This window comes from Moschus berezovskii, chromosome 23 (genome assembly GCF_049115385.1).
Source record: "Moschus berezovskii isolate FMDL1 chromosome 23, NW_MosBer_1.0, whole genome shotgun sequence".
In the NCBI taxonomy this organism is placed as follows: Eukaryota; Metazoa; Chordata; class Mammalia; order Artiodactyla; family Moschidae; genus Moschus; species Moschus berezovskii.
In genome coordinates, this window is record NC_142482.1 from 50,690,944 (window position 1) to 50,707,362 (window position 16,419).

The following is a 16,419-nucleotide window of genomic DNA, read 5'->3' on the forward strand; positions in this document are numbered from 1 at the left end:
GGCTGGAATCAAGACTGCCAGGAGAAATATCAATAACCTCAGATATGCAAATGACACCATCCTTATGGCAGAAAGCAAAGAGGAACTCCTCTTGATGAAAGTGAAAGAGGAGAGTGAAAAAGCTGGCTTAAAACTCAGCATTCAAAAACAAAGATCGTGGCATCCAGTGCCATCACTTCATGGCGAATAGATGCGGAAACAATGGAAACAGTTGCTGACTTTATTTTTGGGGGCTCCAAAATCACTGCAGATGGTGACTGGAGCCTTGAAATTAAAAGATACTTGCTCCTTGGAAGAAAAACTATGACCAACCTAGATGGCATATTAAAAAGCAGAGATATTACTTTGCTGACAAAGGCAAATCTATGATTTTTCTAGTAAATCTATGGTTTTTCCAGTAGTCATGTATGGATTTAGAGTTGGACCATAAAGTTGAGCACCGAAAAATTGATACTTTTGAACTGTGGTGTTGGAGAAGACTCTTGAGAGTCCCTTGGACTGCAGGGAGATCAAAACAGTCCTTCCTGAAGGAAATCAACCCTAAATATTCATTGGAAGGACTGATGCTGAAGCTGAAGCTCCAATACTTTAGCCACCCAATGGGAAGATCTAACTCATTAAGACCCTGGTGCTGGGAAAGATTGAAGGCAGGAGGAGAAGGGGATGACAGAGGATGAGATGGTTGGATGGCATCACCGACTTGATGGACATGAGTTTGAGCAAGCTCCGGAAATTGGTGGACAGGGAAGCCTGGCATGCTGCAGTCCATGGGGTCGCAAAGAGTCAGACACGACTGAGCGACTGAACTGAACTGATCTCCAAATAAAATAAGTTAGGTAGTATAATGTTAAACCAATTCAGCATAGCACAGCCCTTCCATTTCCTTCCCTTTCCTGCTAATGGGAAGGAAATGAAAGTGGTTCCTTCCCTGCTCAGGGCGATTTGCTTTACTGCTCCATCCATTCAGTGTCTATTTCTTCACTTATCTCTTTGCGAAAAGTTGGAGTGGGAGGGGCCTCCCTGATGGCTCAGTGGTAAAGAATCCACCTGCCAGTTCAAGAGACGGGTTCAATCCCTGATCCAGGAAGATCCCACATGCTGAGGAGCAACTAGGCCAGTACTCCACAACTGCTGAGCCTGTGCTCCAGACTGTGGGAGCCACAACTACAGAAGCTTGTGCTCTCTAGAACCCGTGCTCTACAGCAGGAAGTCACCACCTTGAGAAGCCTGAGCAGTGACATAAAGAAATACATTTTTTGAAAAGTAGGAGTGGGAGAGTTTAAGAGTAAGAGTGCAGATTGGTGGAGATAATCATATAAAATTTAATTCTGTTTTTAATCTCCTAAGCCATAGCAAGGAACAATCATAAATTCCTCTTTTTTTTTGCTGTGCTGATTGGTCTGTTCCAGCTGAAAGTTGGAGTGGTCTGGGGAAAAGAGACCGAACCACAAGGAAGGGAGGCCAGGTTCAGCTCTGCAACAGCAAGCGGTGTGACGTGGGGCGGCTACTTTCCTCAGTGTCCTCTTCTATTAAAGAAAGGAACTCACTTCAGTTATCTCGGAGTATCCTTTCCCATCTAATATGCTGGTTTCTTTGCCGTTTTCTGTCCGGCAGCAGCAGCAATGGGTTTAAGGTTGGGATCAAGCTAACATACTCTAAAGTGAATATGTACAGTTGAAAGGTAACAAGGAAATTTCACAGATTCCTTTCTGCATAATTCCTATCATGTTCCCTTTTCCCCACTTATCCCAGGACTACGTGGTCAACGTAACGGAAGAATTCCTGGAGTTCATTTCAGATGGAGCACTGGCCATCGAAGTGTGGGGCCACCGGTGTACCGGGAACGGCAGCTCTATCTGGGAAGTGGATTCCCTGCATGCTAAGACGAGAACGCTGCATGACAGGTGTGTGCTTGGCTGAGGGCTTCAGACACGGGGTCAAGGCTTATGCTTGGACAGTGGCTGAGAATCAGGACTCTGTGGGCCTATTTCCTGCTTTGTGAAATGGGAATGATGAAAGGAACTACTGGGTTTTGGAAAAATTCAGTGGGGAAAGGAACGTCTTTTCAGTGAGACTGAAACATCTGGGTATCTACTTGGGAAGAAAACCTTGATCTTAATTCACATGGTTCCACAAAACTTAGTTGGAGATGGAGCATGACTTAAATGTAAAAGATAAATCTATATAGCTTATAGAAGAAAACAGGAGGGTATCTTCTTTTAAAGTTGATTCTTTGCCTCTCCCGTGACCCACAATCTTCCTTCTAGGTATTTACCCAAGAAAAATGAAAATGTAAAGTCCATAAGCAGCCTGGTACATAAATGTTTATGGCAGTTCTATTCATAATGTCCCCCAAACTGTAAAAAACCCAGGTGTCCTTCAGTGTGACAATGATAAACTGTGTTCTTAGTCACACAATAGAATATTACTCAACAACAAAAAGGAAAAGGACTCTGTCCCACTCTTAGTCATTTGAACAAATCTCACAAACATTGTGCTGAATCAGAGAAGCCAGAACTAGAAGAGCACACTACTGCATGATTCCATTTATATGAAGTTCTTGAACATATAAAACTAATCTGAGGTTATATGGCTACTGCGAACGGTGTGGGAATTGAGGGGGAAGGGGCCTGAGCAAACCTGCTGCGGTCACGGCCAGACAAGGAGCACAGATGTGTGCATTTGTCACAACTCATCCAGCTCTACGCTTGAGAGCTAGAGAGTTCACTGCCTCATACCTCAATAAAATAAATAAAAAGAACTTATAGGAGGTTGTTTTGAGAGTTAAATAAGAAAATAATCTATGTGATACACATAGCACAGTGCCTTACACATAATAAATGCTCAGTGACTAGGGGCTTCTTCCTATTGCTGATAATGTGTTTGGTTAATAATGACATGGATGGGACTTTCCTGGGGCTCCAGTGGTTAAGAATCCATCTTCCAGTGCAGAGGACGTGGATTCAATCCTTAGTCGGGGAAGTAAGACTCCTACATGTTGAGAGGCAACTAAGTCCCTGAGCCACAAGTAGAGACTCTGTGCAATTCTTGAGCCCAGGTTCTGCAACTAAGGAGCTTCCCAGGTGGTACCATGGTAAAGAATTCACCTGCCAATGCAGGAGATGCAGTTTTGATCCCTGGGTCAGGAAGATGCCCTGGAAGAGGAAATGGCAACCTACTCCAGTATTCTTGCCAGGATCATCCCATGGACAGAGGAGCCTGGCAGGCATCTATGGGGTTCCAAAGAGTTGGACGAGATTGAACACACACGCATGCTGCAACTAAGACCCAACAAAGTCAAATAAATAAGAATAAATGTTAAAAGAATAATGACTTGGTTGTTTGCTGGGACGCGTTTCTGCAGGTGGAACGAAGTTACTCGCAGAATAGAGATGTGGATCTCCATCCTGGAGCTGAACGAGCTGGGGGAGTACGCCGCCGTGGAGCTTCACCAGGCCAAGGACGTCAACACAGGCGGTGTCTTTCAGCTCAGACAGGTACTTGGTTTGCCTCGGCTTGCTTCATGCTCTGTCCCTGTCCCGCTGTCACGGACAGTCTCTGGAACTCTCTAGTTCTTTGCCTCTCTGTTCCCTCATTCTTCCCCCTTTCCTTTATTCTCTTTGCCTGTCCCTCCCGGTTCCCATTCCTGGCACCCATTTCTGCATCGCACCCCCACCTCTGCAGGGTCATTCCCGGAGAGTCCAAGTCACAGTGAAGCCTGTGCAGCACTCCGGGACACTGCCACTCATGGTCGAAGCCATCTTGTCCATCTCCATCGGCTGCGTCACTGCCAGGTCCACCAAGCTCCAGAGAGGGCTGGACAGTTACCAGGTGAGACCAGCAGGTTTGAAATAGAGTCTAACAAAGATTGGTTAATACAGAACAAAGGCAGTCCTCTTTAGGAATATAACTAAGCTCTTTGCCTTAGCCATGTGTCTGCCCCACCCCCACCCCATTCATATGTCCATCCGTTGCCTTTTTACTACGTTTAAAATACCATATTGGCTTAGTGCTGCGTAGTAATAATTTTATTTATAAACGCACATTGACACTATTGTGCTCATTTACTTTAGGCAGGTTTTATTTTCCATCAGGCCCAAATTATCTTGGGTATGTGACATTGCTGGCTTTGGCCTGATTCCACTTTTATTAATATCAAATTGCCCCCAAATGCTGCCATAATTAACCAGCTCTCTGAAAGCTTTCCTTTTTTTCAAATTGAAAGTTGTCCTCTTGATTGTTTATGTTCATTAAATCTCCTTTTGCTAAATCTTCTGTTTTAATTTTTTTATTTTTTAATTAAAAGGTGGAACCACCTAAGAGTTCATCACATTTACCAATCACAGTAAACTTTGAGATCAGGGACTTGTCCCCAGGGGCCTGAAAGAACTCACATGCTTCACTGAGTCCCTGACTTGCTATCAATTATAGAGACAAACTTCCCCGATGTCTCAGTGGTAAAGAGTCCACCTGCCAATGCAGAAGACCCGGGTTCCATCCCTGGTTGGGGAAGATCCCCTGGAGAAGGAAATGGCAGTCCACTCCAGTATTCTTGCCTAGAGAATTCCTTGGACAGAGGAGCCTGGCGGGCTGCAGTTCATGGGGTCACAAAGTCAGACACTACTTAGTGACTAAACAACAGCAACTGAGAGACTTGGAAGAATCAAATCATTGAATCCTGGTTCCCTCACTGCCACCGGTGAAGGCAACATGCTCCATGTCTCGATGGGGAGAAAAAGTTTCTCTGTAGAGTCTGGGCAGAAGCCCAGACTATCCTGAGAATGATTCATCTTCCAACACAGTTTCCTTTTGGCTCCATGGCAGCAAAGAGTTTCCTGAAAGCTAAAAAGAACATTGACTTGGACTGTTGGGCCAAAAGGAAGGTACAACTTTGTGAGACTCACCCCAGGCCAAAACTGCCTCGACTCGAAGCCTGGGAAGAGTGTAAATGGAGCTGTGAGGCTGGAGTCTATTGTTTCTGGGGAGGCTTCTCCACCAGACTTTTCCTTGTGTGTGGATGTTATTAATAGGCTGTCCCTCACTTGGCCATCAACTTTGAGGGCACTTACAGGGCTTGATAGAAAGAGCTCAGACTTGGAGTGAGGATTCCTAGTTTTGTTTGATTTAACCGAGTCATTTAAACTTTGAGTTCTGGGATTTCCTTGGTGGTTGACTGGTTAAGAATCTGCCTTACAACGCAGGGAACACGGGTTTTGGTCCCTGGTCGGGAAACCAAGATCCCACATGCCTTCGTGCTGCAACGGAAGATCCCATATGATGCAACCAAGATCACATGTGCTGCAATTGAGACCCAATGCAGCCAAATAGATAAATAGTTTAAAAAAAAAAGATTTTTATTTCCCTTTTCCTTTCCTCCAAAACTATGAGGTAGATATAATAATTCTCTGAGGTCCCTTTCTGCCATAAGATTTTGTGGCTTAATGAATCTCTGATCTTAGATAAAACCTTGAATTTGTGTGTCCTGAACCATGACTACAGACGTGGATCATTAACTGATTGATATCGTTAACTGATTGATTATTCCCATTTGAGGAACACTATGAAAGTGAAAGTCCGCTCAGTTGTGTCCTACTCTTTGCGACCCCACGGACTATACAGTCCATGGAATTCTCCAGGCCAGAAAAATGAACTGGGTAGCCTTTCCCTTCTCCAGGGGATCTTCCCAATCCAGGGATCGAACCCAGGTCTCCCGAATTGCAGGCAGATTCTTTACCAGCTGAGCCACAAGGGAAGTCCAAAGGAACACTATAAGGGTTGATTATTTGCACTTTTTAAAGCAGCTATACCTCTTGAGTTAAAGCCTTAAAAAATATAGTACCTGCCATACAAATTTAAGCAATGACTGTTTTAAAGCTTTTGTTTTTCTTTGCACCATGCTGCAGGTCATGTCCAATACCATTTTTGTTGGTGGAATAGGACATTAGAATTATTTTGATGTGATAGCTGGAGCCAGTCCAGAAAAAGCTGATTTCACAGTAGTTCTCCATCACGAAAGCTCAAGCTGGTTTTCAGTGAATGGAAGTATCTCCTTGGTCTAAGAAATAATGATAAATTAGGGCTGTTGGACATGACTGAGCGACTTCACTTTCATTTTTCACTTTCACACATTGGAGAAGGAAATGGCAACCCACTCCAGTGTTCTTGCCTGGAGGATCCCAGGGACGGGGGAGCCTGGTGGGTTTCCGTCTATGGGGTCGCACAGAGTCGGACACGACTGAAGTGACTTAGCAGCAGCAGCACTTTATTCATTAGTATGGGGAATTAATTCAAGGAAAGTTATTTCAGTATTGGGCTTGCATTTAATAAGTTAGAGTTATCCAAATGAAAATGATGGTTACCAAACTAAAGCTGAAGTTTAAAGTCTACACAGAGAATAATTTTAGCAGTGTTTTTTAAAGCACTTTTGAAAAGCAGTATATTTTGAAGTATACTTCAATATGAAAACAATGTAATCATACTTTTTAAAGTGCTTGGAAAAAATAGTCTTTTATATGACCAGGCCACTCCACTTCCTTTTTAACATTAACCCTCTAATAACCACAGAAAAATGAAAGAAGGATGTTTCATTTTGAGTAGAACCCGCCTCCATAGAGATGGATATTCTCTACAAATGGGGATTTCTTTATTCTTGTTTCTTTCTCTATTTTTTGGCCTTGTAGCTTCTGGGATGTTAGTTCCCTGATCCAGGATCAAACCCAGGCCCTCGCAGTGAGAGCCCAAGAGTTCCAACCACTGAACCACCAGCGAATTCCCTTTCCCTCCTTGTTTCTAAGGAAAATCATCTCAACTAAAACCCTTTTATTTTCAACACAGTCATTTTGTTTGGCAAATGTTTTTGCCAAAATGCTTATTTTATGTAGTTATTATAAAGTGTTGTCATGGGTTTAGGACAGTTTTGGTTTTTCTCACATGAATACTGGTCCGTCCTACAGTTGTGGATCCAAAATCGTGGGTTGTGCTCTTACCATGAGTGAGTAACAGTCGCTCAATCCTGTCCAGCTCTTTGAGACCCCGTGGACTATAGCCTCTGTCCAGAGGACTCAGGCTCCTCTGTCCATGAAATACTGGAGTGGGTTGCCATTTCCTTCTGCAGGGGATCTTCCCCACCTGGGATCCAACCTGGGTCTCCTGCATTGCAGGCAGATTCTTTACCATCTGAGCCACCAGGGAAGCCCTATGTAGTCGTAAACTCTTACTGTAGTGGTTTAGTATACAGAATCTCTGCAGTCTTCCCTTGGTATCCAGGGGCATTGATTCCAGAACCCTGCTTTGGATAGTAAAATCCGACTGAGAATGCTCAAGTCTCTTACATAAAATGGCCCAATACACTCCATCCTCTGTATCAGGAAGTTTCTGTGGTTGGTTGAATCTGCAGATGGTGGACTTGCGGATACAGAGCACTGACTGTACGTGGAGTCTTAGCTTCCCAGTGGTTTTTCCCCTGGGATCATGTCACAGGAACTGAGGTGTGGTGCCAGGCCAAGGGCACAGACCTGGCCTCAGTCCTGATCCTGCCACTATCCGTGTGAGCCTTGGGTTCAATCATTTTATCCTTCAGGCCTCAGCTGCCTCACGGCTAGAACCAAGAGACTGAGCAGGAAACTCCCCAAAGTCCTTTGTAACTTTGCCCACTCTAAATCTCAATTGACAGCTCACCCAGAAACTAATAGCAACTTTGCCTAACAGTGGGGTAAGTCTTGACCCAGTGGGGTTGGTTCCTCTCCCCAGCTAAGAGAATCTAAGACAATTCCTATTTTCAAATGACTACTTTCTCAATGAAAGAAAAAAAAAAATCTTAAATTCTCTAAGTTAACTATAGGCAAGTGAATTAAATCCAGTTTTTGAGATTCAGTTCAATGTTTTATTATGCCAATGCTGTTTGTGTGTGCTGTTCTTTGTAATGTGTGTGTTAAGCTTAAAGACCTGTTTTCCTTGTCTGCTGTTTGAGAACCAAAATGCATGTCCTTTGTGTTTATTTTTTTCCTACCAGAGAGATGATGAGGATGGTGATGATATGGATAGTTACCAGGTATTGCTGCTGCTGTCAATCCTGTGGCATGGGGCACAGCTGCTGCTAATTGCCAGCATCCGCAAAGCCAAGGGCAGGGAGGAGAAAGGACCGTAGAGCAAGAATATGCCGTTTTCACTCGCTTTTGATTTGCTTTCAGCATAATCAGGGACACAATCCTGTTTCTACAGATTTCCCCATCAGTGCAAAATGTATATGCAGATACTTCATTTTGCCATGCCATCTCGAACTGCTAGCTTGTAAAGCCTTTCTAAATAAGACCACTATCACTGTATTAAATTGATCTTGAGAATTGTAGTTATCCATCCATAATCTTTAAATAGACCTGTGTTTCCTGTGTGAACCTGCAGTTAGCACCTTACATCCGAGCGAGTCACATTGTTTTACCATGCCATTTGATATTTAAAGATTTTCGCCGGATAGGAAAACTAGAGACATTTTAAGCACATGGTTTTGTTTAGCCAGTTTTCTCCTTTCTGTAAAGCCAACCTTAGTTATTCATAACCTGGAGAATTTAACTCTCAGCCTTAAATCTTTCTGGAAGTCTAGAGGGAAAAGTACACAGGTGAAATTTTACTTAGTGCTGACCAGGCTGCTGTCAGTGGGATGTGGGATTACAGTAACGGTCAAGGTGACCAACAAGATGAAGTTTTCTGGGCTGGTTCCCAGTCTCTCTGCTGATTCTCTACACAAATGTCAAGAGCATGTTTTCTGGTGCGCCTTTTTCTGAGTAAAGTGTGGGTCCATCATAGGGGATGCCTCAGAAGTCCTCAGGTGTCTGCTTTTAATGGAACATCTGACGGGTTAGACTGGAATTAGGCAGTCAGAGCCTTCTGAATAGGGTTGGTAGGTGTCTTTCCTGCCTCGTAATTTTACTGAGAAAGAAAGCAAACAAGTAAAAACAAATCTTAGGGTAAATACCAGTATCCCCTTGAATCTCAGCAACGCCATTAACTAACGTCCTGTGGCTGGCTGTGCACTTCCTGCCCCGTGGTTCAGAGTCAGGTCCAGCATCCGCTTCCGGGATTTCTCAGCATGGCTGACTGCATGTTGGCTTTTTGCATGGGGCATTTTTGGTTAGCCTCATGGTAGCAGTTAGAGGTTAAGATCTTTGCAGCAAGTGCAAGATGTTCTCCGCTGATCTATTCTCTGCCTTTCAGAAAATAACATGTTACCCGGCCATTGAGCTATGAATGGTGAAAATGTGATTCTCCATTCCATTTGCTGTTTTGGAATTGGGGGTCTGTTTCTGGTGCCCTTCCTCTTAGAATCACAAACCTCTTCAAATGAACAGCTACAACTTAAATACATAGACGCACATATTGTGTAACAGCTGGTGTAGTTGGAGCTTCTCTTGCTTTTAAGTATAATTATCCTTTTGCAAGTCCAGGGGCTCTAATTTTCTGAAAATCAGGATCCTCAATCAGCATGCAAGGTTCCTAAGGCTTCTGTGCTTTCTTGCATATTAATCACACGGCAACATTTAATGGCCTTTCCTAATGAAAAGTTTCCTAATCAATTGAAACATCTTTTTTTAAGAAAAGAAAGAGCTATCTGTGCACTTTACAGGAAAATGTTTTCCCTTCCTGATGCCAGGAAGAAGACTTAAACTGCGTGAGAGAGAGGTGGTCGGATGCCCTCATTAAACGGCGAGAATACCTAGACGAACAGATTAAAAAAGTCAGCAACAAAAAAGGTATATGAGATGACACTCTTGGCCGGGAGTTGCCTTTTCACTCAATGGTGGGGGTAGGCTGTTTTCTTCCCTTAGCTGCTCAACAGTATCTCAGAATTTTGACCCTGTCACAATTATAGATATTAGTGAATCGTTATTATGCAAGATTAGTTTAAACAGGCCTTGAATTTGGGTTGACTGTTCATTATTGTGCAAGGTTGGTTTAAACAGGCCTTGAATTTGGGTTGACTATGACATTAAATGTTAAATTCAGTTTTTGTTCTGATGAATGCAAATGCCATCAATATCAACATGTCCATATGAGGTATCCCAGGCTCAGATCCTGGAAAAGACAACAAAAGTGAAAGGGTCACTTTTGAACCCACGACACGTGGCAGGTGGGCCCCAGCTCCCACTGGCCGGTAACCGTGTGCTCGGCTTGTTGAGGGTGGCCGGAAGTCAGCCTGAAGCTCTGCTCACCACTCCCCAGCTTCGAGGATTCCATTTGCTTCCAGCAGCAACAGCCATTTGGATCCCGGAGCAGAAATGTGCTCTTAAAACGCCAGTTTCTCATCCAGACTGTGCGCTTCACTCAGTGTGGTTGATTCTCCACAAAGGACATGTCCTGAGTGTGAGTCCACTTCATGTTCAATTCAGTTCAGTCGCTCAGTCATGTCCGACTCTCCGCGACCCCATGAATCACAGCACGCCAGGCCTCCCTGTCCATCACCAACTCCCGGAGTTCACTCAAACTCATGTCCACAGAGTCGGTGATGCCATCCAGCCATCTCATTCTCGGTCGTCCCCTTCTCCTCCCGCCCCCAACCTTTCCCAGCATCAGAGTCTTTTCCAGTGAGTCAACTCATTGCATGAGGTGGCCAAAGTATTGCAGTTTCAGCTTTAGCATCAGTCCTTCCAATGAACACCTAGGATTGCTCTCCTCTAGAATGGACTGGTTGGATCTCCTTGCAGTCCAGGGGACTCTCAAGAGTCTTCTCCAACACCACAGTTCAAAAGCATCAATTCTTCGGCGATCAGCTTTCTTCACAGTCCAACTCTCACATCCACACATGACCACGGGAAAAACCATAGCCTTGACTACGTCACGTAGAGGTCAGCAAAAATCCTTCCTCAGGAAAACATCTTGGTGTCAGGTTTTGGATGTGCTCAGCCTGCTAGTGAAAGCCCACTTGGGATTTCCCTGGTGGTCCAGTGGTTAAGAGTCTGCCTGCCAATGCAGGGGACGCCAGTTCAGTCCCTGGTCCGGGAAGATCCCACATACTATGGAGCAGCTAAGCCTGTGCGCCACAACAACTGAGTCTGCGCCCTAGAGCCCGGGCGCCGCAACTACCGAAACCCGTGCTCCCTAGAGCCCGTGCTCCACAGCAAGAGAGGCCACTGCATGGAAAGCCCGCGCACTGCGACTAGAGTAGCCCCTGCTCTCCGCAGCTAGAGAGAGCCCGAGCACAGCAATGAAGACGCAGCACAGCCACATATAAGTAAATAAATGAATTTTTTCAAAAAATAATAAAGTGCTGGGAGTTAGAACTTCAACATATCTTTAAAAAAACAGACAAACTCACTTTGCCTCTGCCAAGGTAGCTCCAGGGTTAAATTAGGCTAAGAGGATTGCAAAATAGATCAACTAAAATCCTTTTCGTTACTAGTATGAAGGGGAAGAAGTTCGTTTTGCAGAGTGCAGGAGACAATGTTTAATCCTCTGTAAAATGATGTGGTTTCATAAAGCAGTGCCCTGTCCATTATTGCACTGGATCCTTCTGACAAGTGCAGGAAGTCAACATGACTTGTAAGATCCCTATTTGACAAAGTAGGAAATGAAGACCCGTCTGTGGAATAAATTTCCCAAATGACAGAACTGGTGAAATGACCCGAGTCTTCTCATTCCTGTTCCACTGCTTTTTCCACTCTTCCTGGCTTAGGCTCTGCTAGGCCGGTGTTCTAGCCTCCATGAGCTGCTCAGGCTTAAACTTCAGAGCCTCAAATCCTCTTTTTGGCGGGGGGCAGCTCACGGATGGTTAAGCCACTTGTGGATACCACCTGGTGCGAACCGATTTAAATTTAGAAATCGTCCCTCCTCCCCCTTGGTGCTCATGCCCCCGTTTTGCCCGCAGAGAAGACGGAGGATGACGTGGAGCGGGAAGCCCGGCTGGTGGAGCAGTGGGTGGGGCTGACGGAGGAGAGGAATGCCGTGCTGGTGCCTGCACCGGGCAGCGGGATCCCCGGGGCGCCTGCCGACTGGTGAGTCCCCCCTTTCCTTCTATGGTGGCCTGGGCGGGTCAGGCGAGTGACCTGCTGAGATTGTCACAGAAAATGTTAAGTGCTACAAGCTGCCCAGGGAAGGGCTGCCCAGCCCCAGTGTTCCTGTCCCTCTTCTCCTTGCCCACTGCAACCATCGTCCTCTCTCAGGAAGCCAGAGGTCATTTATCACTGGCCAGGAATCAGATAACACACTCCTCAGTTCCCCGGAATGAGCACCTTGGACACGACTTCCTGATCTCCAGAAATTCTCATTGTTGCTGTTCAGTCACTCAGTCATGTCTGACTCTTTGCGACCCCAGGGACTGCAGCAGGCCAGGCTTCCCTGTCCGTCACCATCTCCTGGAGCTTACTCAAACTCATGTCCATTGAATCGGTGATGCTGTCCAATCATCTTGTCCTCTCTCATCCCCTTCTCCTCCTCCTTCAGTCTTTCCCAGCAGCAGGGTATTTTCCAATGAGTCAGTTCTTCACATTAGGTGGCCAAAGTATTAGAGCTTTTGCTTCAGCATCAGTCCTTCCAATGAATTTTCAGGACTGATTTCCTTTAGGATGGACTGGTTGGATCTCCTTGCAGTCCAAGGGACTCTCAAGAGTCTTGTCCAATACCATACTTCAGAAGCATCAATTCTTTGGCGCTCAGCCTTCTTTATGGTCCAGCTCTCATATCTGTACATGATTACTGGAACAACCATAGCTTTGACTAGATGGACCTTTGTCAACAAAGTAATGTCTCTGGTTTTTAATACACTATCTAGGTTTGTCTTAGCTTTTCTTCCAAGGAGCAAGCGTCTTGTAATTTCATGGCTGCAGTCAAGAAATTCTCACACCTTGACTTAAAAGAAGGGTGCTTCTAGAGCATACTTGAAAAGGGCAGAAATGTCTTCTTATTTGTCTTCATGCCTGTTTAGTCTTGTCACCAGCATAGAGTCAACACTTAAGCACTACATCAAGTCCTAATGCTCGAAAGAAGCTAGGCAAATCAATCTAGCTTTCTGTACCACCTCTAAAATAGTCACTTCTCTTCTTCCCATCACTAGAATTATTCTCAGAAAGACTTCAAATAATCTTTGTTTCAATTAATTACATGTAATTCATGTAACTGGTAGTTCTTTATAGAAATCACACAAAACCCATGATTTGTGTTAAATAAGGCTGATAAGAATTGTGAGAATGTTTCGTTTGTAAGAGCTGTGTCTGTCTCCACAGTGGTTCTCTTCTGCTTCCCTGCCTCTGTGATGTTTAGTTATTTAACAAGAGGCAAAATACGTATTTTGTTATGATGAAATATTGTTATTAAATTTAGGATCCCACCACCTGGAATGGAAACCCACATACCGGTTCTTTTCCTTGATTTGAATGGTAAGTAGACACGTGTTGTTCCAAGGCTTGTTACCCTGAATGAGGTTTGTAATCTAGCCAAACCCACAGCATGTTAGCCCTTAAATGACTTGTCTGATCACTCACATGCCTTATGGAGGTAACAACCAAATGTATAAAACCATGATATATAGAATCACTAAAAAGACAGACGCAGAAATTTATTCTTCAGAAAAGAGCACCCGAGATTGAGAGCTGCATACAAAAACTGTGGTTCAGTTATTGCTCGGGAACAGTAACAGACCTGGAAATTACGTGAGAAAGTCATCAGCCTTACAGTTCTGAATCCTTCTGGGTTGCGGGTGCTCAGGAATCTGCATTTCTGACTGGTGCCCTTTGCTCCCTACCGCCAATGGTGGTGTTTCTAGACCATGATGACTTGTAACCCTACATGAAGGGTTGTCCGTTATTATAGCATCCAGACTGAACCTGGGTGAACCTAGGACAAGTGTTTTCTATGTGTTTTAGCAGCAAAATCTATTTTCAATATGAACTCGTAAATGGAACCCCACATGTGGAATATGAGAGTGGAGCTGCTGAGTTTAGGGATAGGCAGGCCCTTCTGCGGGGCCCTTGGGATTCTCAAAGCACAGCCTAAGAACCTCTCTTCTGGAGGGAAGACCAGTAACCGATGAAGACATGGGAGGTTGGCTTTGTCTCTTCATACGGGCAATTTTTTTAAAAACCTAGAAGTAGACTGTTCTTTGGAGGTTCCCCATTATACAAGTAAAGGCTGAATAACTATATCCAGAGATCTGTAAAGAGTGAATCCTATATTGGGTTAGGGCATTGGAGAGGATGGCTGTCAGAGTTCTCCCAAATGCACAAAACTTTGTTTCTAAATTGGCAGTTTAAGCAAGCAGATCTCTGATTTAGTGTAGGTTACATAAGTAGGACCATAAACTTAACACTAGGTTATAAGAGGAACTGACATCAGAAAGCAGCACAATTGTAAGGTATGTTTACGTAGTGAAAGTGTTTGTTCCCGGGACTCCATATGGAATATATTCAGTCCATTTTATAGGAAAGTCGCAAAGACACCTTTTGGGCTCCCAGAGTTGTTTCTGTAAAGGATAGAAGCTGTTATGGGCACGGGAATCACTGTTTTAACTGCAGAATAAGGGATGAAAAAGATAAATAAATTGCATCACCTATAAACTTCATCTGTAAAAAGCATATTTAAAATTTTGGGGTGCTTGCTTCAAAGAAATCTGATGTTTCCCCCACTTCTGTATCTGTGCCCTGGACTTCGTCAGCGGATGACCTCAGTGCCAATGAGCAGCTCGTGGGCCCTCATGCATCAGGTGTGAACTCCATCCTCCCCAAGGAGCACGGCAGCCAGTTTTTCTACCTGCCCATCATAAAGCACAGTGACGAGGAGGTAATGGGCCTTTAAGAGTCTCTTAAAGGGCTTCAGATTAATGCACATGCCTGCGGGCCTGTCTGCCCATTAAGCTGCTGTGGTCTGGGCTTTTGGAGAAGTGGACTGAATAGATGTGTTATCCAAAAGGCGAGGGAAAGCATCTGTGATTCAGTAGAGTTGCGTGTGGTTTTCTAGCTCATGATGTAAAACTGCTGCAGCTGAGCTGCCTTATTTCCATGTCCCCCTCCTTCCTGGGTCCCTAGGTTTCAGCCACAGCCTCCTGGGACTCCTCGGTGCACGACTCCGTTCACTTGAACAGGGTCACCCCACAGAATGAGAGGATCTACCTGATAGTGAAGACCACAGTCCAGCTCAGCCACCCGGCGGCTATGGAGCTGGTCTTACGAAAACGGATTGCAGCCAACATTTACAACAAACAGGTAGTAATGGAGCCTGATTCTGCCCTTGCATGTTGTTTAGTCGCTCAGTCGTGTCTGACTCTTTGCAAGCCCATGGACTGTAGCCCACCAGGCTCCTCTGCCCATGGGATTTTCCAGGCAAGAATTACTGGAGGGGGTTGCCATTTCCTCTTCCAGTGGATCTTCCCGACCCAGGGATGGAGTGGCATGTCTCATGTCTCCCGCATTGCAGGCAGATTCTTTACTGACAGCTCCCTGGTAGCTTAGCTGGTAAAGAATCTGCCTGCAGTGCAGGAAGCCCTGGTTCAATTCCTGGGTTGCAAAGATCCGCTGGAGATCGGTATTCTTGGGCTTCCCTGGTGGCTCAGCTGGTAAAGAATCTGCCCGCAATGTGGGAGACCTGGGTTCCATCCCTGGGTTGGGAAGATCCCCTGGAGGAGGGAAAGGCTACCCACTCCAGTGTTCTGGCCTGCAGAATTCCATGGACTGCAGAAGTCCATGGGGTCACAAAGAGTCGGACACGACTCAGCGACTTTCACTTCACTTTCCCACTAGCGCCACCTTTATATGAGCACTAAGTTTCTTGCTTCTTGCTATCACAAGGTGGTGTTTGGAGGGTGTTAATTCAGTGGCTGTGCAAGTCGCTACCAGGTTATAATCTGATTCTCATTTATCTAAGATGACAGGGTCTAAGGATAGCAGAACTAAATGTCATCCAGCAAAGAACTCTTCCACCTTGACCGGTTTGAGACCCATAATCCTAGGAGGCAGTGAAGTTATGACATTTCTCCGTTTGGAAAAGGTTAAGTGCCTGGCTCGAGCAGGTTAATGACAAAACCAGGACAAAGGCAGGCTGCATATAAGTCCATCTCCTAATGCCTCCCCAGATCTCATCTCAGAGGCACCGTCAGCAGAACGGATGCTCTGAGCTGACTTCTGATGCTCTCAGGATGGACGGATTAAACCCTGACAGCATCAAGAAGAAAGACAGCAGATGGGATGGGAAAGAGAAGCAGTGAATCCCAGATTTCTAAGAGAGAAACTTTTCCAAATGTACTTTTTCCCCTGGAGTAAAAACTAGGAATTTCTTTTCTTGAAGAAAATGTACAGCTTAAAAATCACTTTTTTTTAAACACTAGTAAAACCTTTTGATGGGCAATATTAATTATAAATCATGATGATGTATAGTATGTTAATGTATAATGTGGTCTTCCCAGGTGGCTCAGTGGTAAAGAATTGGCCTGCCAGTGCAGGA

General features: G+C 44.9%; 1 protein-coding gene across 11 annotated transcripts in view; it reads left to right on the forward strand.

Moving 5' to 3' along the window:
* The window catches only part of KIF13A (kinesin family member 13A), a 197,666-nt gene that overhangs the window by 161,808 nt on the left and 19,439 nt on the right, over positions 1–16,419 (forward strand). For 9 of the 11 annotated variants that reach the window (XM_055406723.2, XM_055406726.2, XM_055406727.2 and 6 more), the window contains 9 exons: positions 1,753–1,904; positions 3,365–3,497; positions 3,685–3,831; positions 8,012–8,050; positions 9,647–9,746; positions 11,858–11,984; positions 13,309–13,364; positions 14,639–14,763; positions 15,009–15,185. In XM_055406723.2, the coding sequence (XP_055262698.2) occupies positions 1,753–1,904; positions 3,365–3,497; positions 3,685–3,831; positions 8,012–8,050; positions 9,647–9,746; positions 11,858–11,984; positions 13,309–13,364; positions 14,639–14,763; positions 15,009–15,185 (1,056 nt within the window). The remainder of the gene's footprint in view (positions 1–1,752; positions 1,905–3,364; positions 3,498–3,684; positions 3,832–8,011; positions 8,051–9,646; positions 9,747–11,857; positions 11,985–13,308; positions 13,365–14,638; positions 14,764–15,008; positions 15,186–16,419) is intronic. The other 2 variants (XM_055406725.2, XM_055406733.2) reach the window with 1 other exon arrangement.